We start from the raw sequence: 24852 nt of genomic DNA, 5'->3' as shown, positions 1-24852 counted from the left end.
TGTTTACGAGAATGATTTTTGAAGACTCTTAGGGTAGAAGTGAAGATATTTGCAAATGCCTGATACCCTATACAGCTATTAAACTGTGATGGGAAGATTCATAAAATTGGACCTTTTTTGTAAGTTGTATATATTTTGAATGGAAATTTACAGAAGCAAAACATTTATAGCTGCCTGAATTATTAAAGAAATAATATAAATGCAGCGCCTTAGTTGACCGATTAAAGTGTTGTAGATAGTCTGTGAGAATGTCATGCCTCAATAAATTAGCAGAACAACAGGGATAACTGCTTAATTATTGTTTAATTATTCTATTGCCTCTACAAGATATTTGTAGCTTGTGTAATTACTTTAGAACTGTGCTTATGTGACCCAAACTCTGTAGTCTCCTTTTTCCTTCTTTCACTTCATTCTTATTCTTTCTTTTTGTTTTATTTGACTAGGAGCTGGCTTTAGACCATGTTTTTGGATACAGAGGGTTTGATTGCCGCAACAACCTTCATTACCTAAATGATGGTGCTGATATTATTTTCCACACAGCTGCAGCAGGCGTAGTTCAAAATCTGTCTACTGGTAATTCAACTTGAAACAACACTTTGAGATAAAAAATGCTTTATGAGTAAAATATTTCTGATTGAAAGTCTGAATTTCTTAACATTCCTGTAACTTTCTCACATTTTGCATCTTGATAAATAATGCAAAAAATTTTAGATGGCTATTGTATCAGATTGACAATTTCTCCTGTTCAGGTCATCCTGTAGAGCCATCCTGTTCCTTTCAGCAGGTATGAGATTCTGCTAGGAAGTGTAATAAAACCTGTTCTATTTCTGCAGTTGTGCCTTGCTAAAATCCTCGCTGAAGAGACAGGAATGGCTTTCTCAGAGGAGAGAGCCTGGGTTATGAAATTACTAGTAGCCCAAAAAATGTTAGGAGCAGTAAGAACCATTGTTTCATTTTGAGTTGTTTTAGCAAAGTCATACTCAGGGAAGGGTACATTTTGATGCAATACAGTGTGAGCAAGTTGCTCTTTGGAAGGGGTAGAAATAGTCCCTGCCTTTTGGGTAATGAAGAGGAGGAGCAACACCAAAAACTTATCTGGCCCTAAGTTGTAGCACCAACATCTCCATATTCTTCATATGTCTCTAGAAACAAAGATAGGAATAAAAGGAATTTTGGCTTTATTTTATTCCCTCTTGGTGCCACAGTGAACCAAACGGTCAGAGCTGTGCGCTCAGCAGCTCTGCTGCCAAGGAGGCGTGGAGGCAGAAGGGCTGTCACATCTGGTGACCTTTGGGGACTCCAGTCCTAGGGCGGCCTCTGACCCGGGGAGCTGGGAAGCACGGTCCCATCTGTTCTTTTTGGGCCCTTTCCCTCAGGAGGATATTGCAAAGCGCAGACTTTACAGGGCTTTGCTCTCCACTTCGCTTCCACTGGCTGCTTTGATTTACTGGGAAACCTGGGCCCTGCGTTTGCTAGTTTTGCTTTTTCGTGCAGTTACAGGAGGCTATGGGATGATTCTTGGGCTGATTTCTGCTTCCCTGAACATAGCTAGTTTACCAAATACCGCTTTTTTATATACGTGTGTGTTAATGGTTACGTTCATAGTGCATTTGGTAATGGTGCCTGGGAACGAGAGCAGAGCAGCTGTCGACACAGCTCTTGCCCTATCCCCATCCATCCCCTGGAGAGTACAGCATGAGTGTAGCAACAAGCTGCTTGAATATTCTTTGCTTCAGTGGTGGTTCTTTCTTCGATACCGTTGTGAATAAAAACATGTTTGAATTTTATTAGGTAGTCAGAGTTTCTACCTGGAGCATACTGATGACATTCTCTGCCTCACTGTGAATCAGCACCCAAAGTATAAAAATATTGTGGCTACCAGCCAGATCGGTAGGTGACTCTCCATATAACAAAGTTTTACTCAAAAATTATCAGGGGCACTGATTTATTTTGGGCTTTTCTGTGTAGGAATTTTACCAGGGCATGCTAGTGTTACTGTCCTCAAACTTTTTCTTTGATTTTAAAGAGGTAATCAAGCTTCAGGATTTTCTTATGGTTTCAATTTTATCTCTGATTGCGAGTCATTGGATTTGAGAGTTAATTGTAGTACAGTCATATTTCAGAAAGCAAGCTTTGATAAACTGCACTAAATCACCTCATTAATCTGTAATCATAAGATTTATAGAATTCCCTCTTTCCTTCCCTGTATCCAAGGCACTTGTTTAGCAGTAAAATGCTTAGCAGTGAAAATACAATAATGAAAATTTCCTGCGCAGAAGCACAAAAGCTAGGTGGAAAGGGAAAGAAATAGAGTGAAATCTCAGCAGAAGTTATGACACATGTAAGGGGCCAATTGTGAAACCACGTGTATTTATTTGTTTGTTATTTACATGGAGAGTCCTGTTAGATTCCCTAGTGCCTTTTGCAGGAGTGAACATCGTATGGGAAATGCCGGGCAGGAGACTCAAGTCCGTAACTTCTGTAATAAATAACTTAAGAGGGGGCAGAAAAATGGTAGTAGATGAACACCCTGACAAACCATCTTGGCCACCCGTACTGAGTGCGGGCACGTCAATTTGAATGTTGAGTAAACACAAAAACCCGTACATATTGTCAGAGCTCCTGTTCAAAATGCTGATTTCTATGACAGGGAAAAGGTGACTGTTAAAGGCCCTTTTTCTATTCTGTCAATAAGAGCCCATGAAATCAGTGTTTCTGATTTTGGTTGATAGTCTGTATAACTACAGATTCATTTAACTTTTAAATTTAATAATTTTTTAAAACTACATGTCTTTAGCATTTCTTTTAAAACTCAAAAGTGCTAAATGCTGTTGCAATATTTGTGTATAAAGAAAAACAATATACCCAAAAAAGTTCAACAATATTCCTGCTTATTTGTTTTGTTGATTTAATCCATATCCATTTTCAAATTTTTAATTTTTTTTTTCCTTCTGGTGCTGATGCTGGCACTTCAGCATTAGAAACATGACTTATTTCATCTATTGTTTTCCCTTGGTGCTTCCTCATTTGCCATTGCTCTCACAATGCAGGTGATATGACAGAATTTCCAGGTAAGGCTGATTTGTTTGTGAATTTTAGTCAGCAGAGTTATGTAAAAGTTTCATGTTACCTCGTTGTATCTGTGTGAATCGCGGATACAAGTGAAACATCTACAGACAATTTCTTTTGCATGAGGTTCTTCATAAATGTTATGTTGTTCTTTTAGAATTTGTCTTACTTCATGAAATGCAATGATTTCCCCCTGTGTTTTGCAAGCTATTATGATTTTTTTTGAGTAGTGTTAATCTTAAAACAAAACAAAACCCCACAACTTGTAAGTGTCTGTTTAGGTTAAATGTTCTTGAAAAATGCCTATTTTGCGTTGAAACTTTCTGGATGCTGAATTAATTCTCTTTTTAATACATCTTTTTGCACGTAGGCACGACTCCCACAATTCATATATGGGATGCTATGAGTAAGCAAACGATTTCAATGCTACGTTGCTTCCATACCAAAGGGGTCAACTATGTCAACTTCAGTGCGACTGGCAAACTTCTGGTTTCAGTGGGAGTTGATCCAGAACATACTATCACAGTGTGGAGGTGGCAAGAAGGTAACTCTGGAAAAATCGCGTTCCTTCAGCCTGCCAGAACTGTGTACAATTGTTTGCTTTTCCTTTCAAGTCTTTGGAATAGATTTGTGTTCTTATTCAGCGTATCGCGGCTCCCTAAGTCACAAAATCAGTTAAAGGAGATAGCAAAGTGCTAGAAAATATGAATAAGAAAATAAGTTTTAAACTTCTATTACGAATAGATTAAGGAAAGAATGTTGTTTAATATAAAATTCCATTAAATTAAGGAAAAGTATTTTCTTTTTCTTCCTAAAATACTTGAACTTCAAATTCTACGCCATAGATAGGCCTTTGGGAAGTCATTCCCGGAAAAGAATTATCATCTTCAGAAATGGTGGAGGGGAGAGGAGAAGTGTCTCAGCTCATTAGATGTTTCCCTGTGTGTTTCACCAGGTGGTAACTCACTGATGATATACAAAATTTCTGTGTTGTTATCATGCTGTGAAGACCTAAATCTGCATTTCCTAAGACTGTCAGATGCAATGGAGTAACCAGGGACCTTGCAGGTTGCGTGAATTAAGATGTTTGATACACTAAATAATGTTGGGATTTGCTTAGCTTTCAGCATCTGGGACACAGTTCTCTAATCCAATACCAGGTCAATTTATTTTATAAAATCGTATCAGAGCTTAATTTTGCAGGTAAATTTAACTTTATTTTTATCCTTTCCTAATTAAAACAGGGGCTAAAGTTGCTAGCAGGGGAGGACACCTGGAGAGGATATTCGTTGTAGAGTTCCGCCCAGATTCAGACACTCAGTTTGTGTCTGTTGGGGTAAAACACATGAAGTTCTGGACATTAGCTGGCAGTGCTTTGCTTTATAAGAAAGGAGTCATTGGTTCCATGGAAGATGCCAAAATGCAAACCATGCTTTCTGTTGCCTTCGGAGCAGTGAGTTCAAATTACTTGCTACAGAATTTTATAATACATTTTTATTAAAACTGCAAGTGTCAATTTCCTTTGTTGAAATCCAGTACAGTGTGGACAGTGCAAGACCATGGAGCTCTTGCTTTTTAGTTAAACTTTTCATTTAAAACTTGTACGCCTTTAGATCCTCATGTAAGTTTTCTAAGCAGGGTTGGGTTTCTCTGTTAGTGAACGTTTTTTATTAATGTCTGTGCATACCTAGAGCATCAGCTGCCATGGCTTTTATTTTTTTACTTTGCTAGTTATTTAGCACTTCACTGGTTAACTTGGAAAAATGTAGTATTGTTATTTTGTGTATAGGCTCTGCAGCCTTTTTTTCTGCTGTCAGTATTGGGTATGACATATGCTAGTGATCCAGCTAACGGTGACAGTATATAATACTCTCCTGTGTGATCATTAAGGAACCATAGTACTACTGTAAGGAAAACAATACATATTAAGAGTGAAAAAGCAATGTTGCTATGATACTGAGGTCTGAAATAGCTTCCGCTTCATCCAGAAACCCCACAGAAATTACCTTTGCAGAGGTTAAGCATAAATTATACAAATCACCAATTAAAAGAAACCCCTTGCTCCTAATTGTCCACCCTGGACGATAGTACTAATGCGTGAAATGTGAGTGTATAAAATTAGGCACCCAAATCCTCATTCTTGTGCCCAAACAAGTGACACTGTTGTCAACAGTTGCTTAATACTAAACATTTCTTTCTATTCCGATGGCATTATTCCAGTATAAAATAGGAGTAATGTAATGGACACTGAAGACCCCAAAAGTGATTTTAAAAAAGAAGCAGAATGTAATATTAGAACAAACAAATTGCTTGCCTGTACTTTCCACGTAGAAACAGTCCAACAGACATTTTATTCTCTTAAATAATAAAACTAAGGTCCTGTAAGGGGCACCTTCAAAACCAGCAGATGAACTCTACTCCATTAGCATATGTCATTCACGCAGGATGTTTTTTTCTTCCTCAAGTATGTGTCACTGAATCCCACTGGAATTATGAGCCCATGTCACAGGAGCATGAGTAAATTGCTCTTAATAGAGTAGGGGCTGTGCACATACCCTGTGCTGCTTCATCCATCCACGGACCTCACTCATTTTCATCTAGGTCCATCTAATGCCAAAGTCATCAGGTCGTGCTGGGATGCAGCTACACTAAATTTTTGTCTCAAATGGTGGAAAGTCTGGGGCTTCTATCCCTCAGTTCCTTGAACAGACACCATTGCTGTTTGTTGCAGAACGTGAGACTTTCTTTTGAACCCCTATCAGAAGGGTTCACTCACAATTTTTCCTGGTATCTATTATTTCAGAGTCAGTGGACTTCAAGGTCAGGCCATCTTTAGTTCTTTAGGCAAGCTTTTCCATTTAACAGAGCACACTCCAAAAGGGCGTTTGCAGTGCAGAATACTTGCTACTTTTCCCCATTCCTCAGGGAGTCCCAGACCTCTGACTGGTTTGCTCCATGGAGGAGTTTCATGGCTTTTATGAGAAATTATGCCATTGCTCCGGTGCCTAAAATAGTTATCAGGTTGAGTTAGTTCTGCGTTTAAGTTTATACACTTTATTTTCAACATTTTGAAGGTGCTGCTTGCCAGTCACCTATACTGAGATTCTCACTGACACATACTCAAAGAAGACAGAAACATCATTTAAAATTCAGTAGTGGTAACCTGCCGTCCATCTCACCAGCAGGAGACATGACATAGCACGTGCATAGCAAAAGAAGTACGTGCATCTGAAAGATCCCAAGATGAGATGCATGAGGTGGATGTGCCCTACACTGGGACCCGTATGATTTATAACATCTCAAAGAAACACCATTAGAGTGCAGTCATTAAACTCATTCTCTCAATGCAGATGGTTTTAATTCCTACGTTCATTGCATAGTTGACTTTTCTCGGGAAATTCAGTAGCTAAAAGAATTTTAATTCAATCTGAACAAAAATGCTAAGGTATTTATTATATCGGAGATCATTGCTATTTGTTGCAGAATAACCTTACATTTACTGGTGCCATAAATGGAGATGTCTACGTCTGGAAGGATCATTTTCTGATTAGACTTGTGGCAAAAGCTCACACAGGGCCAGTGTTTACAATGTACACGACTCTTCGAGATGGACTCATTGTTACGGGAGGGAAGGAGAGACCGTAAGACACACAATCTTCCTAAAGTGCACAACTTTTGTCTCTCATATGTTATTTTTTATTTATCCAATACCCTAGACATACACAATGCTTCCCAGAGATAAGTGCCATCTGTACTGTAGCAGTTTCAATCTATATTTTACACAACGTGCCCAGGTGTCTTAGTAAGTAAAGGACAAATAAGTAGGACACTTAAGGGTCACAGTAACGCACATACTGTGCAAAGGACATACGGAACCCCAAATTAGCAATTGATATGAACACCCGTATAAACCCCTTGTTGCCTGAGCTCCTGCCAGCCTGGCGTAAGTGGATTTTTCTTAATTTTTTAATTCTGTCAAACTACAGGCAACCTCTCCCAGTGGAGACTCTGTGATTAGTAAGTTCTTTGATTTACCAGAAGTAAAATATTTGCCAAGCTTATCTTGGTGACAGAGATTTGAGATTAAGTGACGAGAGAACAATTTGTTTTTTACAAATCAGGCATGATACTCTTTAAAATTAAATATGAAGTGTGATGGCATTTAAATTTTTATTATTTACTTTCCATTACACAATCGTGAGGTGTCTGTACGTACAGTAGAAGGTGATTCAATGTATGTTTTATTATTTAATGAGAAAAATACCGATGGGATTTACATACGGGATTTGTTGTAGCCTATGCAGAAGGAGACATCTGGGTAATACAACACACTTCTTTTCAGCACTAAAGAAGGGGGAGCTGTAAAGCTATGGGATCAAGAGATGAAACGGTGCCGAGCATTTCAGCTTGAGACGGGCCAGCTCATTGAGTGCGTGCGCTCCGTCTGCAGAGGAAAAGTAAGTGAGCTGACGTGGCAGATGTTACGCTTCGGCACGCATCACTGCATGGTCTTGGTGGAGGTTGGATGGGAGACACACGGGAGAAGACTTTTGTCAAGTTACAGGAGGAGGCTTTGTCTGCCTACCCAGTGACAGTTCCTTACTTGTCTTCCTGAGCTCAGTGATGGGCTTTAAACTGCATTTCTGATGCTTAGTGCCTGCTTAGTCAGCAGGGAGAGGGAAAGGCCTTTGAAGGCCTCTAAAGGACAGCGCTAAGTGTAGGAACGTATTTCACCAGGGTAGGACCTTGTCTCCTGCCCTTCTTTTGAACGACAAAAGGAACTTAGGTACCCACTTTACAAGGTTTGCTTCCCGTGAGATGTAGGCACAGTTTAGGTGCTTCAGTTAGGCGGAATGGATCCTAGCTTTTTGTTTGGGTTTTTTTTTAAAGCCAGTTTAAATAAGTTTAAATAAAACAACTTGCCACTGTCAGTCAGAATTACTGACTGACTTTAAGTTTTGGTAAAGTGGAAAACAGTAGAAATAACTGAGTAATTTGAGATGCTAAAATCACTCTTGCACATGTCTAAATTGTACTTGTAAATGTTATGAAAGGAGTGCATGATGATGCAGGAGTGTTACTTCAGGTGATGAGTATCTGTCCAACCTAACACTTCATGAAATGGTCTCTATTTAACTTCGCGTATCAAGTCTCAGGAATTTGGCATGCTCTTTGATAACAACCACACAGAGGAATGTTGTTTTATATTTCTGATCAAGTAGCCATTAACCAATTCCAAACTGTATCTATTTATGCTTTTTCCAAGTATTTGTCGAGAAAGCTCATGCGGTTTAGGTTTGATTTTTTAATTATTGCCCAAAAATGGTATTTAGCCACATCAGAGGTATGAGAATCATCCTTTGCCAACTTGTATGTGAACACTTTGATCTGAATTAAAATCCTTAATGGCCAGATGGAAATCCACCGTGGTCATTCAACAGCAACAGCAGAACACGAGCTCAGATCTCACGGTGTGAAAGTGTCAGTGTTTTACTCTCCTGTTTTTAAGATGCTGCATGAACACGCAGTATAAGTCAGGATGAGTTATCACAGACATTTCTGCGATACGTCGGTGCTTCACTGCTATTGATATCCTGTCTGTTATACTGACAACCCATCTCTCATTCTTTCTTTCGGCTACAAACAGGGGAAAATTTTAGTGGGAACAAAAGACGGAGAAATCCTTGAAGTAGGAGAAAAAAATGCTGCTTCAAACTTGTTGATTGACTGTCACATGGAAGGGGAAATCTGGGGCTTAGCAACTCACCCCTCAAAAGACATATTTATCTCTGCAAGTAATGATGGAACAGCAAGAATCTGGGACCTGTGTGACAAAGTGAGTATCACTAAATTGAAAAGTATATGATTAAAAATGATCATTTTATACAATCATGTGTTTTTCCAATTGTACGATGTGTGCTCCTCCAGCCACGTATGCGCCTTTGAGCAGCCACGTAGAGAGCGCCGTGTTTTTCTTCTGTTTTGGTACGGTTCTATTTTTCCCTGCGATGTGGCGATGTGAAAAGGTAAGTCCTTGGTGAGGTAGCACACTGCTCTTTCCAAAAGCAAGCGATTTCAGCGAAATGCAGTTATTTAAAAGCACTCGTGCTGATGGAGTGCCTTTTGTTGTGTATTGCTTATTTTGATCTAAAAGGACAGGCTGGCATGGATTAAGGAAGCATTTTAATTCCCTGCTGACAGACTGGGTGACACAGATTGTCCTCTCACTGACTAACACACAGACCCTGACAATAAGCCTCCCTTACTGGCAAGCACGGCTCCCTCCTTGTTAGAGCCTTTCTTCAGAACCGAGCGTGTTGCAGATGTGTAGTTCGAGGTTTTTTTCCGAGTCAAATTGCATAACAACAACTATTTAAAAAAAAAAAAACACAAATAAATAAAACATTTTTAAAAATAACAAAAAGGTTTCTGCTTATGCTAGCCTGCATCAGCCTTTTCAAAAGGTAGTTACCTGAGCTAATAGGGATAATTTTTAATATAGAAAATGAATATATTATAAATACAGTCAGGTAAGTGAAAATGCAAGAGCATTCTACTGTGTCTTCACATAGCAAATCAAATGGAAGAAACCTGCTTTGGTCAGCGCTTGTAGAAGCTATCAAAAATCACCTTTCAAACAAAATAGGAAATGGATTTTTTCCAGCCTCTTCCGCTAAATAGTTTTCTTTCTGGTGTAAAACTTGAAGTCACCCTGCAACAAGACGGATGCAAACATGACACTCCCATTTGAATTACATCTATATTTTGAAGTCTGTTTTGTGACATATGCCTGGTGGGATGTGATTTTTTTAATGTGAAATTTCAGATTTATATTTAGAGGAAACTATAGACAATTTGTTTTTAATACGTGATTTTTGTACTTTGTGTTTGGAAGCTTTCCATTTGCTTGGTAGTTTTCTCCAGGGGAGGTATGAGCCTATTGCTTTTGTTAATACAGAAACTGCTGAACAAAGTGAATCTGGGTCATCCGGCAAGATGTGCCGCATATAGTCCTGATGGAGAAATGGTTGCAATTGGCATGAAGAATGGAGAATTTGTTATTTTACTTGTAAACAGCCTTAAGGTTTGGGGCAAAAAGCGAGACAGGAAGTCTGCAATTCAGGATATCAGGTATGTCAGAAATCTCAGCTGAAGTTCTCTAAGTACGCAGCCCTTACTCAAGAAAAAGTCCATCAAGTTCCAAGTTGATTTCCAGATTTTTCATAACTCCGTATTTGTTGAAACCTGCATGAAATCATGAAATGTATTTACTGGCTGACTGGTGGGTTTACATATACCTAAAGCTTATATTTACGTATACCTAAAGCTTATATCTATGTATACCTAAAGCTTATACGTCTTATATACCACACACTTTTTTTCCTGTGATTAATTTGGTTATATCCACTTGAATATAGCTAGTGATTGGTACACTGTGGAGCTGTGATTATGGGAATTAATATTAACGTACATCTTAAAATTGCGGTGCCTGTTGCTTTCTCACAGAGGATTAGTGTTACTCTGCACATTGTGCTGTGTGCTTTCTGCGAGTGCAATATTAACGTCGGTTAACTACATATGAGATCCTCAACCCATTAAGCATCAAGGTTTGGTTTGGATTCGATCTTGCTATTGATAGAAGGTTTTTCTCGTTTTCTAGTAAAAGAAATTTGTTCGCTTGTGTTAATGTGAGAAGCAAAAGAAAATCTGGCACAGAAACAGTAAATTATATCCCCGTTCCATGTTTTATTGTCTAGGATCAGCCCAGATAACAGGTTTTTGGCAGTGGGTTCACAAGAACATACTGTAGATTTTTATGATCTCACTCAAGGTGCAACCCTAAACCGAATAGGCTACTGCAAAGACATTGCAAGTTTTGTCATACAGATGGATTTTTCTGCAGACAGCAGGTACATCCAGGTACGTCTCAGGTAGCCCCGTGTTTGTTTGCATTTATTGCGACTTGCCTGTTACCAGACATGACAAGAAGATGGAGGTAAGACAGGGCGAGGGAGGCTTTCTAAAGTTATTCTGAATTTCAAGGTGCCCCTAAATCTTCCGAGGTAGACCAGATAACTCAGATTGCCTTTAGGACGTTCGCGGAGCTCTACTGAAAGTCCTCTCTTTCTTTCTAAATACTCAGGTCTTCCTCCTGGGCTCTGCGTCGCCGACCGCAGCAATATAGCTCAGTTCCCTTACGAGATTAGTAGCGTGCTAAGGGCAAAGGGGAATGGGTACAACACTGAGAAAGAAACTGTGGATTATAACCTCAATATAGAAACAGTTCTCCTCCTCCCTTTCCCTAGGATGGGATGCGTACGACAGATGGATTAATAGGAGAGGTTTCCTTCTGAAATTTTTCTGGTTTAGTAAAATTAGGTTGAGGTAAACCAGAGGGTATATAACTAAAAGGAAGTCTATCAGCTGTGCAGCGTGCATATGAACACCTCATTCAGTTGTCATCCTGTAACATTGTTATTACTTCATATTGCACATAATGAATTATAGCTCATTAGGAGAAATCAGAAATTTTATCCTAGATGTTAATTTCCTGATAAAACCCGTTGAGAATACTACTGCTGCAAATCTCATAAAGAAAAGGGTGGCAAAGTTGCTAGCTTTTTCCCTTCCTACTTTCAGGTCTCAACGGGTGCCTATAAGCGTCAAGTTCACGAGGTACCACTAGGAAAGCAAATCACAGATCCTGCATTAATAGAAAAGATCACATGGGCCACGTGGACAAGGTAAAAAACTAAAGAACAACCTTCTGCCTGACTGGGGACAGGTGTAGTACAGAACTAAGACCAGATCACAAGACCAGATCGTGTAAACCCAAATGCTTGAAACGTCCCCAGGGTTTGGCTAACCTGCGAGAGAAAGCGTACACGCCCCCCTTCCCCAAAGCTCTGTCTTATACGGTTATTTTTTTACACACATTTGTAGCGGGTTGGTGGCTGTAGTAATTATTACTGTAGTACCGAGGGCTGTCATAGCCACAGTGGCTTGTTGCCATTCGTCCCAGGCTTCCCAACAGTGAGGTGCCTGGCCCTTCGCATGGCTCTGTACCACTTAAAGCTTCGCTTTTATTGGCACCCTGGCGTAGGCGCTACCTTATCCCATGTCAGTAAACCCAAGCGGCACAGGAGGCGCGGAAATGTGAGCCGATTGTGTTAAGAAAGTTGTGGGTACCATTAAAATATATTTACTGACATGGATTTATATAGGACCCTCCCAACACCATTACAAAACTATGGCTGTGCTCTCACTGTAGAAAGTGGAACAGGCCAAAAGCAGATCTGGCAGTAAACAGCGGGTGATAATACAGGCAGGTTTTTAGGAGAAGGTTAGTGAGAATCCTCCTACTCTTACTGCTCTGCTATCAAGCAAGCATAAAAATCTGCCCCAAATTACTCATTTCTAAGGACTCTTGGCAGATTGTGGGAGCGGGGCAGACGCATCTGACAGTTAATATGCGGGTAAATAGGAACGACTATAAAGGAACTTAAACGAAGGGAAGAACGGCTATTTTAGGAAATACTCTACCTCCAAACAAGCATCCCCTCATTCAAGAACTTATGGCTAAGAGAAGAGAACATCGCTGTCAAAAATCACCGTGGGAGGCTACATACATGTCCGTAAGGAAAGGAGGAGACCGTAGCTGCACAAACTGCTTGTATAAAATGATGCGAGTGCTTTCACAGGAGGTGAACCTCAGGCTTTGTAGATAGAGATAGTTTAAGTAAGTGTCACACAAAAAAAGGTACGTTCCTGTGATGCTCTCTATTATGAGATCGCATTCGGTGCAATGATTTAGAGGGGAAAGACTTGTTTTTAAAGGAACACTTTTTATTACCAGGCTGTGTTGCCTCACCATGCTCTGGAAGAGAACAGCAGCAAGTAAGTCTTATGGTCTAACGCTCTTTTTTTAACTTGGTTTTGGAACAGCATTCTTGGAGACGAAGTCATTGGAATTTGGCCACGAAACGCAGATAAAGCAGATGTCAATTGTGCATGTGTGACCCATGCTGGCCTAAATATAGTCACAGGAGATGACTTTGGTCTGGTGAAACTGTTTGATTTCCCGTGCACAGAAAAATTTGTAAGTGGATATTTTATTTTAATCTAAACAGCTTGCTTTTCCCTATGTTCAAACTCCTTAGCGTATGATATTAAGGCGTCCAAACGGCCCGGTCCAACAGGTCATCTCCAGGCTGCTCCCAGCCGGTGCTGGCTGCGGGAGCGTGGGAGTTAGCTGCACGGCAGAACGGCCCTCCCCAGGAGAGCAGCTCGCAGGCGACAGGGTAGCCGCCGTCCAGCCACCGGGGAGGACACCAGGCACAGCATCAGGTGCTGAGCTGGGATTACTGTGGGCTCGAAGACGCCAGCACCGCTGGGGATGTGATTTTTGTCTACACGCACAAGGCAACTTTATCACTCTGTAATGCCCCGCTACTGTACCGATTCCTGAACTTCTGTTCTTTTTCCGATAGGCCAAACACAAGCGGTACTTTGGGCACTCCGCGCATGTCACCAACATACGCTTTTCTCATGATGACAAGTACGTTATAAGTACAGGAGGAGATGACTGCAGGTAGCTGCTTATTTATGTTTATGTTGATCAAAAATTTTGTGTGTACCCTTCTATGCCAAACCGACAGCAATGCATTTAACACCTTCCTCAGCCCACTCCGCAGTCATTGAAGCCTGCTGATGTGCGATAGTTTTGGCTTGTTTTTCTTACTCCGGAATTGCGGTTATTTTATGGCCACTGGCACCAATTCGCTCCTGCCAGCTCGGCGCCATTCACAAGGTCGCCTCTACTTGCACGTGGGTTTCTGTGTTTACCAGGCATCTGCTTGTAGCTCCTTGGCTTGCCTTCCTCCCTGTGAGAGGGCAGACCGTACCTGTTGCCGTGTGGGCCAGCACCGACCTCTGAGACTTTGGGCGCCAAGAGGTAGCTGAAGGAGCCCCGGCTGCTGGCACAGGAACCGCTCGTGTGTCTGAAGAACATTTAGATCAAAGACAGCTGGTGGGGGTGTCAGTCACACAAAAATAACTGAATAGCTCCTGCCCAGCAAAGGGTAGGACAGGAATTCCGGCTGAACAGAAGGGTAGACAGATTTAGAAAGACATTTCAGATAACAGGAGGCTTCTTGAAAAGTGCCTTAAGTTTGTGCTGGGGTGTTTTGGTTTTTTTTTTTCCCCCTAAAAAAAGACAGCCAGTGTGCGTGTGCACACTCACGTGTGTGATTCCTGCCGGATCCCTCTCCACCCTCACTCCCCAAGTCTATTTGGGCTTCCAGTACTGCTCAGAGAGGACACTATTGTCAAGCAAAACAGGGAGCAGAAGGGTGAGGAACAAAAACTAGATGTGGTTAAAACACAAAACCTAACAGTCTTTTTGAACAGCAAATGCAGAACTAGGAAACTGAAAAGCAACAAGGTAGGAAATGAAAGGGCACAAATTCTCACAGGAGCAAGTATCAGGAAGCCGCATTCAAGAACCAGGTATTTATAACTGCTTACTCGGCAGGAAAAACACAAGCCAGAGACTGCAAGATTGAGTCATCTTTGCCAGTGAACGAGACTGCGCATCTTTTCCAGAAGCAGAGAACTGCTGATGTGCGTTTCGTGACACTAGGCTCCCCTCAGTAAGCCTGCAGTGCCTGCAGCATAGGTACTGTGTTACATTCGGTTTCCTCAACACCCTGCAGTGAATTTAACTCTCCTCCCATTGCACGGGATGAGCTGTTCTTCAAATTTAGCTCCCCCCAAAATAGGTGTTTTCATTTTCCGCTTTTGGGGAAAAAGGAAAAGGGGGGGAGGGGGGGCAGAGAAGAAGTGGTTGTCTTTGAAAAAGGGGTTGCACAGGGGGAGAGCAGGAGGCTCCACCAGATCAAAAAGCAGCTGCGCAGGAACAAAGGCTGCACATACATACCTCAATGCTCAACTTGCAGCTGAAGTCAGAAAAGCTCATCAATCATCAGCTGCCTTAATTTTGACAATATAGTTGTGATGAGGATTTCTTGATTCCAAGTGTAAAGTGTACTTTACAGACTAAAGTAATAGCACTTCCAGCCTGGAGGCCTCCACTAAACACAACGCACTCGCACTAGTCACGATGCTTTAACTCTCCCCTGAGAAAAGGAAGCGCATTCGAGTGCCGGTATTTGTCGAGTAACTCCAGGGCTTAATGTTGCTTTACCTGGCGTCTTGCTGGTAAACCTACGTTTATAGCCAGCCATGTATTTAAGGCAGCCTGTCTCTCTTAGTACGATATGCTGAAGGTTGTCATCAAGTTACTCAGAAAAATAACTATGCTGTCAATTAATTTCTTCGTAGTGTATTTGTATGGCGATGTCTTTGAAAGGAGACTCCTCTCACTGCTGTGACTGCCACCACCAAGTGACTGCTCTGGACTGGACAGCCATGAATGCCTCTACCCCTTCGGCTGCTGTAATTTCCATACGATGCTGCATGGATGACACATTTTCAGATTACGCATACGAATTTACTGATCGTGAACGTGATCTTGCGTTTGAAAGACCAATATCCTCGAGAAGGAAGCTGAAGTTTGAAAGGGAATGGGTTTGTAACCTGGGTAGGCCAAGTGATGAACAGTTCACTCGCGAAGCTGCTTTTGCCTAATGCTGTGTTACTCAAACAACGTCTGAAAAGGGAGCACGCTGAGCAAACGCTGGGCCCTTTAATTTGCGTAATTTCAAAACCTCTGGCTTGAACATTTGTTCAGTTGGCGGGTTTTAACCACACCTGCTTAAAACTCAAATTTGGTGCGCCGAGTAAAACTGCAAGCTTTTAATGAGCATGCTGGGGTTCACACTTCAGCTTTCAGTAATCGAAGGAGCAAACTACCATTTTTTTTTTTTTAAGTAAGTCCATTTTATTTTTAAATATATATACTTGGCAAAATTTTCTATCCATGAAGTGCCTTTGAGTAATTTTCCAGTAGTATGGGCTACAGTCTTGCCTCCCACCAATTGCTTTCAACATACGGTGCTATAACTTTCACACAGAGGAGGGCTAACCATTAACACCTTTTCCAGCTGTGTACTTACATTATCCCTGTTTTCTGCTTTGGTTTGGTTTTTTTTTTGGTAATACCTTCACAAGTGAATTCCAAAATGTTTCCAAGAGCAAGAAGCTACGCGCTGTTACGAGGACACGTTCCTGATGGCATTACACCTCTTGATAAGCTGTTCACAATTGGTTCGTGATGGTAGCTTGACCGCAGCCAGAATTTCAAGCTTAACTCAACTCGAACAGTGAGTAGAGGGAGAAGGAGAGTATGGAGGGACTTGGTTAAAGAAATTTTAACACAACTACTGAGGAAGTTGTTCCCCAAGTGTTCCTGCGCTCTCCCCGTCTGTGGGAAAATGGGCTTTATAGGTAATGACTTCCACAGGCAGTGGCCATCTAGTGTATTTAAGTGGTTTGAAAGCCTCCACGAATCGCTATCTCCCACTCTTCCCATTCTGGAGGGGCTTCCTGAAGACATCCAGAGTGATCTCTAGGAACGCCTGGTACGTCACTAGCAGGGACTGCTAGTCCCGTGCGGCTTATGAGTACAAAATAAATCATGCCGATTCCAGAAAATTTTCCTATCCTCAAGAAAAGCATCATCATCTTTGCTAAATCTGGACTCCTCTCCCCATCCTCGCTTCGCTTGCACCCCGTGCAGCCCCCTCGTCTGTGACTGGGCTGCGGGATCGTGGGGCAGGAGGGGAGCAGGCAGCCGAGACGAGAGGAGAGTTGCCTCCACGTGGAAACGGAGACCACGGGCAGATGTTCACAAAAGGCAAGTAAGGCCGTTCAACATTTGTTAACAAGCACTTTGTCAAAACCAAGAACTACAGGGACAGTGGAATCGGAGGAAGAGAAGTAAGTTCAACTTTTCCCAATGAAACTGTTTAGAAAGGAACAGAAAATGTGGCCAATGTCAAAACAAACGCTTTTGGAGATTCCGGGCGTGGAACAACATCCGTATTTTGAAATTACCTTTCTTTTGAAAAGACTGTTTGTTAAGCAAAAGAGAGGCCAAAGTAGAACATTTGGACTTACGTTTAGTCTTTGAAAAGAAACGTGAAATAGTGCTTTAGTCCCAGTTCTGGAAGACAGAATTTTGAACTGTGGAAACCTCCTGCCAATCCACATCTGATGCCCGCTGCATGAAAAGGTACCTGTTGGCTGCAACGACTATCCATTTGAAGGATTTAACATTTAACACACAAAAGTGCTTCAGCAACCTCAACGAATCACCTTTTTTTAAAATTGAATTTATTAATGCCTTATATTACTATACAGAAGATCAGTTTGTCAGATACACAATAAGCGTCCCTATGCAGTCTTTTTTTTTTTTTTTTCCAAAGAAACCTTCTTGATCAAGTGATGTAATCGTTAGGTGGTGATGTCAGTAAGCACCTTCTTTGCCTGTGTCTGTAATAATGTTTGCCTTCCTTTCACATTGATTGTATCCCAATCAAAACCAGTTGCGTGGCAGAATGAATTAATAAATGGTGATGTGAAAAATATCTTAAAGCAATAGCGTCTGTCAGGAAAACACTCAAAATTTCTATGTTTCTATGGTTCGGCTTTATGTATAAATTGTTCAGAAGTAATGATGTATTATACTGTAAACTAAAATATTAGTGCATGAATTAATTTATTTTTCAATGGTCAAGATGCCATTAATGTAAAATCTGTGTCTCAAATAAATTTGGATACAAGTTTTCAATGTCCAGCTCTTAAATCAGATTCAGCAAGTTGATCTGAAAAGATTACTGGGACTTGCTTTACAAGGTCCTTCAACCTAGAATATGGCATCATACGTTCGTGTCTCAAAAGTAAAAGAAACCAAGGATCTTCCCTTCATTTAGCAGGCTCTGAAATTTCATCTGTCACAATTTTCGATAACCGACTCACGCACACCACTTCAGTGGCGTCTGACACCGTCCCCCCCCGTGTCACTGAGCTGTCGGCGCAGCTGGCAGCGGTAACAACGGGGGCCTTCAGCATGGAGGCCTCCTCGCTGCAGGCAAGAATCTGCGCCACAAGAACTGCGCGCTGAACTGAGCGTCACCGGCCGGCACAGCTACTGGGACATCAAATCTGTCACTGGAACTGAACAAACTGCTTCACACTGCACATACGAAAAGAAAAGGTATCATGAAAAATCCATCTACTCACATTGCTAGACGTCTGACAAACTATTTCCATCACCATGTACAATGGATATTTAATCACGAGGAACTTAAACAAAATAAACACGAATATATTAAACTTGCCTCAAGAAAGCAAAATACCGATATTATTTTATGTCTATAAGCTTTATTGATACTTGGGGTTTGGGGTTTTTTTTTTCTTTTTTGTTGGTTTTTTTTTTTTTTACATTTCACAATGCATTCCACAGACTTAGTTTGATACAGCTTAAACTGCAAGTCTATAAATTTTCATTTATCATTCCTTGCGTAACGAGGTTTTAAGTTTCCAAACAACATTTGCAGCATTAGATATTCGGTCCACAGATGATCAGAGTTTGAGAGACTGTAGAATTATTTGCTCAAAATCAACTACTGTACGTTTGTGCAACAAAGTGTACGCTGTAATTTTCTTTTAACATACGTGGTGGTTCCTTTGTTCATTTCTCTTTTTTTTGTTTTTTTTTAAACAGATGCTAGTGTTTACAGAGACATTTTAGGTTTTCAAGCTTGTGTGCTACGGAGCTAGTCCAGAAATCACTCAATTCTCTGAAGTATGAAGCACTGTGGAGCAGCTGAAAGATCTAAGCTTTGTGAAACACATATATATATATATATAGGCAATTGATAAAACAATAAAATCACAATACAGCTATACTCATACCAAAAAGGCAAGGTTTTTCAAAACTTGCTAAAATGGTATATTCTTCTAAAACATCTCATTTTAGAAAATCTGCATCAATCTACACAGACCATACACAGTGCACAAACTGGGAAGTGTTATCCTCCGCTCCACCTGCACTACCTCTTCTGGAACGCAGCAGGGACTACCTCTGATGAAGCAAAATGTACAGCTTTCTCAAATCTTTTGTATTAGCCAGTGCTGCACACAGGATAAAGAAAGATGATTAGTTTTAGATCCATACATAGCAGCTTACAATACTTAAGATGATGAAACACATGGCAGTCAAAACAGTTATTTTTTCCTCAAACACTGCGTTGCTAAAAAATAAAGATCTGTGAAATTGCACTGCAATGTCAAGGGGTTTGCTATTCCCTGACCCTCCCCATGTAAATCCAAATGAGTTTTTTTTTCCCCCTTAAAAGATGAACTTCCTCTCGAGGAGTTGCTTCAGGCTTTTTACTCAGTTTTGCGCTTCAACCCAGGGATCTTTGCTTGGATCCTACAGGAGGAACAGGAGAGGAAAAAGAACGGCATTTGAGTAACAAACAAAAAAAAAGTAGGTGTAAACATAGTCGTACAAACACGTGAAGATAATTATCACAGCAGCACAAAACTAATACACTCAGAAACCAATGAAACTGCTAAATTCGGCTTCATTCACCCTCAATTGCAACTGCTGAGGGCTCTGAGTTCGCTAATGGTTTCAAATACGCAGATTTTATTAGAAATAACACAGAATTAACTTAACAACAGCATCAGCAAGAAAGGAGCCGATTTTATAACCATTCCGAATTTAAACAAAGGGCTTTTTCCTCCCAGGACTAGTGCATGTAATGCACGTGGTGTTACGTACTGTAATACCACACATACCAAGAACTGTAAACGTTATTGATAAAGTGAAATAAATAAAAAAAAAAACAAAAACAAAAACAACCCAACTCACTTAGCCATCGCATCTTTGACATTCTTGTTCATGAGTCCCAAATAATGGTCAATTTGGGCCTGAAATGGAAGATGACAGATGTTACAGACCAGCTCTTACACACAGTTACTTTGCTGCCCGGAAGGCCGAGTCGCACCGCGCCAAGACGCGCTTCACACAAAAAGGAAGGAAGGGGCTCAACTGTGTTTATTTCCCAGTTCGATGCCACACCAGAGCTCGCGTGGCTTCAGCCACGGCACGTGCTAGTAGCGTTCGCCTCCGGGAATGCACACAACGGCAGGGAACAGCGGGTAGGTACCCAAATAAATTCATCCCTGGCTTCTGCATGTTCCATCAAACCGGTCACTAGCGTTTCCCCCCGCCTCTTCTCAAGGCCGCCCCCACGTGAGGGTGGACAACCAAGGCCCTCAGTGAGGGGCAGTCGCCTCCTCCGCCTCCTCTGGGCACCGTGGAGAAGGAAAGCTGCTTAGGGGGGCTGGGCTTGTTAAACAGCTTACGCCTTCGGAGAGCAGCCTTCAGCTCATCAAGAGGATTGACAAGCCCCGTAAGCCACACAAATTGTTCATCGTCTTTCCTCTGGGCTACAGGATTTCCTTTCACCGCAGAGTACTTTGTTCTCTCCTAGGAGCTCGGAGAGGAGCCCAAGAGGCTCCGCCATCTGCTCAGTGCCTTTCTTCCTCCCTTCCCAAGTCCCAGGCTGGCCCCCACGAGCAGCGTTGTTTTTGAAAGAGGAGAAGGAACTGCTAAGCCAGAGCTGGCCTCCCCCCTCCTGTGCTGTGACCCGCTGAAGACAGTCCCAGCTCAAGCCCTGCTATAATTTAATCATACGTGTTTTATTTTGGCTCCTTCTTTTTTCTACATTAGTCTCTCCACAGGAGAAGCGCTGGACTGTGCCGAGCGTCTCCCACCTCCTGTTTTTGCCAGGGCTACAAATTCCACAGGGCTTCAGGACACGAATCCCGAATACCAGCTCCAAAGAGGTTTCTTCAGAAATTGTTCTAAGAGTACTTACATCAGGATTAACGCACCGTGCCTACTGCTGCTTTAGTCCTGACCAAAGCTGGATCAGAGGAGAGAAGGCCTCCAGGTTAATCGGGCCTTTTTTGCAACTGTCTGCTGGGGAAGCCTTCTTACGCTTCCACCAAACAGGTGGAGGGGAAAGCACACGCAGCCTGGACTTCAGCGTGGACTCGCTTCTCTTGGCCCTGGCACTGACTCCCAGTTAAAGGCCTGTGTTTTAAAGGCTTTAAAGATTTTACAAGATTGAAATGAATTTTGGTTTTATTCGCTTGTGGTCTTGCTTCAAGAGCTGATTTTATGAAGCATGTAATGAATCATGTTAAACACTCACCTGATGTCTCTCATAAATAACAGGAACACTGAAGAGCGAAATCAAAGCTGGAAAAGAGCACATCAAAGGTATAAATATTGACAAAAGGGATGGTGTTCAGGTAAAACAACGACTAGTTTTCACACCTTGACATTTCTTTCAAAAAGGTACAAGAAAAAGAAACAACTAAGCCACATACAAAAACCCTTGGCCGGTAATTTAAATAATCCCTATTAAGGAGAGGCTGGGCTGTTCTCCAGGTCTCATTAACAGCACAGCAAGTTTGGTCACAGTTCACTCTTTCACTGTGGGTTATGCAAATTCTCCAAAAAGGATGCTTAGGGCTTCTGCCAACGTCAGTCGGTTTCTGACACCTGAAGCCAGCCTGCTCTGGGATACAAAACTATCTGCAGTGGGACATGGCCAGAGCCAATTTTGTACCTCCTCCAAAGTCACAATACAGCGATGGTATTCAAGTAAGGCTAACCCTGACAGGGACAAGCACAACAGAACATGCTTTTAAACGATACAATGTCTGGAAAATCAGCGACCTCGAGGAATTCAACACCGCAATTCAAACTGATCCATCCTGCGGTGTTATCAGCGTCCTAGAAAAGGACACACAGCTGTAACACACCGCTGCACTCTCAGTAACACAGGAATAGCCTCAGTACCGAGCAGACTTCAGTGCTTTTCCAGGGTTATTTTGTATGCCAGGTATTTAACACAATTTAAAACACTTACCCAGAATCAGTAATGTCAGACCATTAAACAAGGCACCAACATAAGTGAATACCCACATCAACACTGCAAACTAAAAAGGGAAAAAAAAAAAAAAGTATGTCAGCCCACAGTCTGTCTTAGCAGAACATACCAGTTAGAGCAGTGAGAGAACTTCTCTCAACACACACACGAAACTAAAACGCCCCAAACTCCACTTCACCCTTGTACGTCTCATGTAATTACAGATGAGTGACAAGATGGCTGAAGGGTTCAGTAATAGGATATGTGGCTTCTTGCGTCTAGGTCACCAGGCTGAATGCAGCCCAAGTCAGCAGTGACCACAAGCTGTTAGTACTCGGCGGCCGCTCAGTGCCCTCTGCGTTTATACAACACTTCCAATCCCGGGTTTCGTAACGATGGGCAAACACAGTTCCCGCCTCCCACGTAGGAGGTCGTTTGTTTGTGTGGTAGCCCAGCAGCCAACATACAAGCCCATCCGCTCCGGGGCTGCAGCGCCAACGGCGGCACCAAACTATCATAATCACGCTTCGGCTCAGCAAAGGTCTCAATAAACCGCTGACTAGACTTCTGTCACATCGGGGCAAAAACACGTCGGGAAGGTAACGTGGCAAGGTTGGCTTAATTGACTTTTTTCCCTTAAAAAAACATAGGAGCTTTGGATACTAAGAAATTCAGGAAAGAGAGAAGTCAACAGTGCCATAAAATGGAAGCTGGCTCTAGGTCAGAGACAAATTCAGAAGCAAAGACGTCCCTCTGTTGGCAGACACCTAAACCCTCACACTGCCATAATTTCTGGCTTCCTATCCCAGCCCCGAACTCGTACCCAGACCCTGTTCCTCCCCCACCGCCACCCTGCTGACTGCGCTTGTACAGCTCCCGTCGTGTACCGGCTCCGCTCCGCTTCACTAGCTTTACACAAAGATCTGCAGAAGTTCAAGCCCCTCAGCTTTCTGCCAGGTGGAGAGTGTCCCAAGCACACCTCTGACCTATACCGGGGTGGGAGGGGGCCAAAGGCTGCCAGCTCTATTTCTGGGTAGGATTCCTCCCCAGGGAAAATCAGCCAGTTTCTTCTAGCGTTGCACAGCCCATAAGGAACTGAGCAGAAGCCAGGATCTGGATGTCGTAGTGGATTTACCAGTGCTTCTTTCTTGCTAAGCACTGAATTACGCTTTGCATCGCGCAGAGCACACAGACGAGACCCCAGCCCTTAAATCAACTAAGCAAGTCTGGTTATTTTCAGTGCAAGACACTGCAAAACACCGAACAGCCAGCCAGCCATGGCGTGCAGGCTGCTGCTGGCATCAGGGAGACAAGGTCTGGGCACAGTTAACAACCGAAGGTGGAGCACTCCGATAAGCAGGAGATACACACAAGGACAAGATGGGTACAAAGCACTGGAAATAAAAAAAAATGCACGTTGAAGGACTGTGGGTGTGGGCAAGGACCTAACCTGCAGCTGAGTTACTCAGAAGTTACGTATCCAAACGTCCATTTTTAGCTTATCGTAAGATGCAAAATAGCCAAACCAAACAAAATCAACTGCCAACAATAAGGGCATGACGATCAATATGAGTTTAATTGCACGACCTCTGTACGGAAATGAAGTTTACTTCAAGAGCTCCATTCAAAGTTGCTCCCATTCAAAATTCAGTAGGATTAATTGCAAATGATGCAGTTCTTTACCTGTCAGTTCTTTCTAGATGCAACGCAAGCAGCACTCGAGGCACGTTAACCCTCAGACAAGGCTGCAACGTTACCATCAACTGCATTCCCACTGAAGGATTTTGGCAGGTTTATCAAGAAAAATAAAGTAGATTTCCCTAAACTCCCTCATGATTCATTCAAACCTTGGCCCAGTTCTGCTCTCCGCAATGCCAGGGTGAGAGCTGGCTGTCTGCCTCTTCGCACAGGACATTTTAACGGAGCAAATACTTCCCTTTCAGAGCAAGTCTGTACACGCAGCACGTCCCCCTCCCCAGCAAAGGGAGGAAAGTCGACAACTTTTACTGCAGCAAAAAGCCCCCACGTCTGTGATCGTTCAGAACGATTCTCCTGCAGGCTGTGCATTCAGTGAACTAAATATGCCAGCTTCAAGCACACACAGCAAAGCATCTTGACAGCTATCCAAGATCTCCTCTGCATGAACACGCTTACCAAGGCCGAGCACCACCCTGGTCAGGTAAACGTTTAGTAACGTTGCTGAAGACTATGACCAAGTCAGAAACTGTGAGTTTATGTAAGCAGAGGGGTAACAGATATGAATCAATCCCAAAGCCCAACAATTATCAGAACTAGCCAATCCTATTTAGTAAGCATTGAATTTATGGCCCAAGAAAGATCAAAATCCAGGAGTTAACCTTTGACTGACACAGGCTTTGCTTCTCCTGAAGCCTGACCAGAGCAGCATCAGCGTCTAACGACGAACTGTGTTGCACGTGCAATTTTCGATCCACTTCACTTATCCATAGTGGGCGGGAGAGGGAACCACTGAGGCCAGCAAGACCACCCCCTCCTCTCTGCCGCGTCAGGAAGGGACAGCTGCTTTGAAAGCTGGGGCTACCAAAGCAAATGAAGTTCAGCAAACACCTCAGAACCCCCCTCCCACAACACCTTCTCTCTTCACACACGTCTGACAGTGAAAACAACACTCCTGGGATTAAGTGGTGTTGATCTCAATCCCACATTTATGTATCGGTTTCTGTTTCGTATTGGTCTCTATTTTTTTTTTTTTCCTTAGAAATGAGACAAACTCAGAGAACCTTACAAATGCAAAAAGGCTTACCTGAAACACGTCTAAACGCTTAAAGCTCTGAGACGGAAAAAAAAAAAAGCAGAAGGCAACCCAGGATTGACCTACAAAGATCTC

General features: G+C 42.3%; 2 protein-coding genes across 5 annotated transcripts in view; one reads left to right on the top strand and one right to left on the bottom strand.

The window, feature by feature from the left end:
* Window positions 1-15436, top strand: part of EML6 (echinoderm microtubule associated protein like 6) — a 118555-nt gene extending 103119 nt beyond the window's left edge. The window contains exons 32-45 of one of the 2 annotated variants that reach the window (XM_009319603.1): window positions 444-573; window positions 1792-1894; window positions 2227-2243; window positions 3440-3613; window positions 4314-4522; window positions 6553-6710; window positions 7412-7526; window positions 8717-8905; window positions 10028-10200; window positions 10827-10989; window positions 11710-11813; window positions 13015-13168; window positions 13560-13660; window positions 15412-15436. In XM_009319603.1, the coding sequence (XP_009317878.1) occupies window positions 444-573; window positions 1792-1894; window positions 2227-2243; window positions 3440-3613; window positions 4314-4522; window positions 6553-6710; window positions 7412-7526; window positions 8717-8905; window positions 10028-10200; window positions 10827-10989; window positions 11710-11813; window positions 13015-13168; window positions 13560-13660; window positions 15412-15436 (1815 nt within the window). The remainder of the gene's footprint in view (window positions 1-443; window positions 574-1791; window positions 1895-2226; window positions 2244-3439; window positions 3614-4313; window positions 4523-6552; window positions 6711-7411; window positions 7527-8716; window positions 8906-10027; window positions 10201-10826; window positions 10990-11709; window positions 11814-13014; window positions 13169-13559; window positions 13661-15411) is intronic. The other variant, XM_009319601.1, reaches the window with a different exon arrangement.
* A 2099-nt stretch (window positions 15437-17535) lies between these two features.
* Window positions 17536-24852, bottom strand: part of RTN4 (reticulon 4) — a 32090-nt gene continuing 24773 nt past the window's right edge. For all 3 annotated transcript variants that reach the window (XM_009319600.1, XM_009319598.1, XM_009319599.1), the window contains exons 4-7: window positions 21987-22056; window positions 21264-21310; window positions 19913-19971; window positions 17536-19468 (exon numbers count right to left, since the gene is read on the bottom strand). In XM_009319600.1, coding sequence (XP_009317875.1) covers window positions 19426-19468; window positions 19913-19971; window positions 21264-21310; window positions 21987-22056 — 219 coding nt within the window. In that variant the 3' untranslated portion in view covers window positions 17536-19425. The remainder of the gene's footprint in view (window positions 19469-19912; window positions 19972-21263; window positions 21311-21986; window positions 22057-24852) is intronic.

This window comes from Pygoscelis adeliae, unplaced genomic scaffold (assembly GCF_000699105.1).
Source record: "Pygoscelis adeliae isolate BGI_AS28 unplaced genomic scaffold, ASM69910v1 Scaffold122, whole genome shotgun sequence".
In the NCBI taxonomy this organism is placed as follows: Eukaryota; Metazoa; Chordata; class Aves; order Sphenisciformes; family Spheniscidae; genus Pygoscelis; species Pygoscelis adeliae.
This window is presented reverse-complemented; position numbering and strand designations above follow the sequence as displayed.